General features: G+C 51.1%; 1 protein-coding gene across 1 annotated transcript in view; it reads right to left on the reverse strand.

Annotated features, from left to right (window-relative positions):
- Window positions 1-2056, reverse strand: part of Upk1a (uroplakin 1A) — an 11527-nt gene extending 9471 nt beyond the window's left edge. Inside the window, exon 1 of the mRNA XM_050119021.1 lies at window positions 1976-2056. Coding sequence (XP_049974978.1) covers window positions 1976-2056 — 81 coding nt within the window. The remainder of the gene's footprint in view (window positions 1-1975) is intronic.
- Between the last annotated feature and the right edge of the window lie 1314 nt (window positions 2057-3370).

Consider the following 3370-nt stretch of genomic DNA (forward strand, 5'->3'; position numbering starts at 1 on the left):
GAGGAAGAGGAGAGAGAGGAGGAGAAGAAAGACAACTTCTCTGTGGATAGGCTTTTGTTTCTTGTTTTGGTTTTCTGAGACAAGGTCTCACAATGTAGCCCAGGTTGGCCAGGATTTACTGTGTAGACCAGGATGGTCTATCCTCCTGTTTCAGCTGCCTCAGCGCTACAGGTGTGTGCTGTCACACTGGGGTATTCTGTGGGTGTTTCTGATGGTGAAAAAGATAATACTTTTTTTGTTTTGTTTTGTTTTTTTTGAGACAAATTTTCTTTATGTAACAGCCCTGGATGTTCTGGAACTTGCTCTGTAGACCAGGCTGGCTTTAAACTCACAGAGATCTGCCTGCCTCTGCCTCCCAAGTGCTGGGATTAAAGACATGGGACACTAAAATGACTATGTACACATAACTTAAAACTAAAATCTTGGGGTGAGTAAGGAGTAAATTGGGAAAAGCTGGGGAAGGGGATGCTGAATGTGTCCAAAACAGACTGTGTGAAACTCAAATAATCAATAAAAAAATAAAATAAAAAGTCTTGGGTAGACATGGTGGTGCACGCCTCTAATCTAATCCAGAGGTAGGTAGATCTGTGAGTTCAAGGCCAGCTTGGTCTACATAGAAATACCCTAAAAAATAAAAGAGACAGGGGCTGGAGAGATGGCTCAGTGGTTAAGAGCACTGACTGCTCTTCCAGAGGTCCTGAGTTCAATTCCCAGAAACCACATGGTGGCTCACAAACGTCTGTAATGAGATCTGATGCCCTCTTCTGGCCTGCAGGCATACATGGAGGCAGAATGTCGTATACATAATAAATAAATCTTAAAAAAAATAAAAATAAAAGGGTCAACTATCTCTGGCTTGGTACAAGTCTTTAATCCCAGCACTCAGGAGGCAGAGGCAGGAGGATCTCTACAAATTAGAGGCTAACCCAGTCTACTTAACAAGGTCCAGGTCACCCAGGGCCACATAGTGAGACGTTGTGATCATAGCTGCCACATGTTTAACGATGTTTATTGTGTCTCGTGTATGAGTGTGCATAAGCAGAAGTGTAATGCCTTAAGTGTGGAGGTCAGAGGACACTTTTGTGGGCATCAGCTTCCTCCCTCCACTCCATGGGTCCCAGGAATTGACCCGAAAGTCCTCAGGCTTAGCCAAGACAACCTTTATTTATCTCCAGAGTCATTTCAAAAGCCTGCATGTTTTTGTTTGTTTTAAGACACAAAACTTTATCTAAATTTTGTTGGTAGTTCCAGGCTCAGTGTGAGCAGACCTGAAACTGACTGCCCCCAAGTGCCCAAGTTGGGGGAAGGAGGAAGGAGAGGGGAAGAGCCCTGTTCTGCCTTGGTGTTACGTTCTTTTTGTTGTTGTTGTTGTTGTTGTTTTGTTTTGCCTTGTTGTGACTGAGTCTCGCTATATAGCCCTGGCTGTCCTAGAACTCCCTGCGTAGACCGATCCCCTGCTCCCCTCCAAAAGTGCTGGGATAAAAAGTGTGGGCTGCCACACCCAGTCAGAGTGATTTGTTCTAAAGATTCGGTCTCCTGCAGCCCAGGCTGGTCTTCAAATTTCTACTTAGCTGAAGCTGGCCTTGAACTCTGTCCGGCTGCACCTCCAAGTGCTGGGATCCCAGAGGTGCACCCCACCCAGCTGCTCCCTCCTCCTCTCTCCCTCCCTCCTTCTCTCTCAGGACACTCTGTTCTAGGTCAGCCTCCAACTCACAGCAGCTTTCTGCCCTCATCCTTCCAAATGCTAGGATTACGGGTATGCCATCATTCCTCTTACCAGGCATTTTTCGCAAGTTGTGGTTGAGTCTACAAGAGCCACAAGGACTCAGTTACAGACCAGAAAGACTGTGAGAACAGGCTGCTCCCGCTCCCCGTCCCCCCAGCTCCCTTCAGGGACTAGAGACTGAAATAGATAGACGTGGGGCCGTCACCCCCCCCCCACGCACCCCCATGCTCCCCAGAACTGGGGCCTCACCAGAATAATGATGTTGCCTACAACCAGCAGCCCCACCACCACAGGAGACCCCTTCTCTCCCTCTGTTGCTGCAGAATCCATCTTCCTGCTGGGGACATGGAAGCAGGGGTGAGACAGGACAGAGGTTAGGAGGGAGGGCCCAGCAGATCCTCTTCTCTGTCTGTCAGGGGATGCTCCTTTGCTGCAGAGCCCAGGCTGATACCCATCCGCCCAGCATCCCACAGCCTGGCTGTGAGCCTTCTACAGAAGAAGAGAGTTGGGCTCTTACAGGGTAGTTGTTGCCTCTCAGCTCCCCCTGCCCTGTTAATTCCCAGAACCCCCTCACCTTCTCTGCAGAAGCTTCTTTGGCCAGCCCCACCCACCCACAGCAGCTCCCTATATATGCCCAAAACCCTCCAAGGAGGAGGGGACAAGGGTTCAGCGGGCCGACCATGATGGGAAGATAGATTTTATGAGTGATTTCCAGACCTGAAATTCAGGATTGTGCTCATGACTGGTCACTGGGGCAAGGGGATGCATGTGCCCAGGGCCTCTAGTTCCCAGGCTGCAGTGATGCAGGAGGGGTGGGGGGGGGAGGGGTGGACAAGCTAATCCCCACGACACGTGCTGCTCTTTCCCTGGGGACAACAAGGGTTTTCTTGGGAGCAGAAGTCGGATCCATGACAGATCCACCTGGGGATCCCTGATCAGAAAACTGCCTCCCACACAGAGCGAGAACTGAACGAAGACCCCCACAGCAGAGGAGCACAGAGCAGGCCCAAGGCAGGCCCCTGGGAGGGGCTAGAGAGGAGAGGCAGTTGGTTAGGGCTGCAGCGGCAGCAGCGGGGGGATGGTGATAGCTTGAGGGGGTTTGAGACAGGTGTGTGTGAAGAGGGAGGGAGGAGTGTGCTAGAAGAAGAAAGGGGACAATGGCACGGGCTTGGTGGGACACACAAGAGCTTCTTTCCTCAGTACACACACACACACACACACACACACACACACACACACACACACACACACACACTCATGCGCGCGCACACGCACATTTTGTTCAGGCTGAATAACGGAAGGGATCTAAATTCAAGCAGGACAGAATAGTGCACACCTGTAATTGTAATTCCAGTAGTGGGGAGATGCAGAATCATGGGTTCAAGACCATCCTGAGCTTCAGAGGCTGCGGGTGGGGTTGGGACAGAGACGGGGAGAGAGTGGAGGTGGAGGAGGAAAGGGAAACAAAAGAAAGAAACACATCTAGGCGTAAATCTTGCTATCTCCTAGTGCCGGCGCGACTTTGCGCACATCTGCACCCGAGTAACTCGGTCCTTGGTTCCCAGGTGGCAGCGTCCAAGAAAACTTCGGAGGTTCGGTAGGCTAGCAGAGGCCGCGGTCTCCCCGACGGCACCCCCTGGTGGT

The sequence above is a fragment of the Alexandromys fortis genome, unplaced genomic scaffold (assembly GCF_014885135.2).
Source record: "Alexandromys fortis isolate MF-2015 unplaced genomic scaffold, M_Fortis_MF-2015_v1.1 scaffold_140, whole genome shotgun sequence".
In the NCBI taxonomy this organism is placed as follows: domain Eukaryota; kingdom Metazoa; phylum Chordata; class Mammalia; order Rodentia; family Cricetidae; genus Alexandromys; species Alexandromys fortis.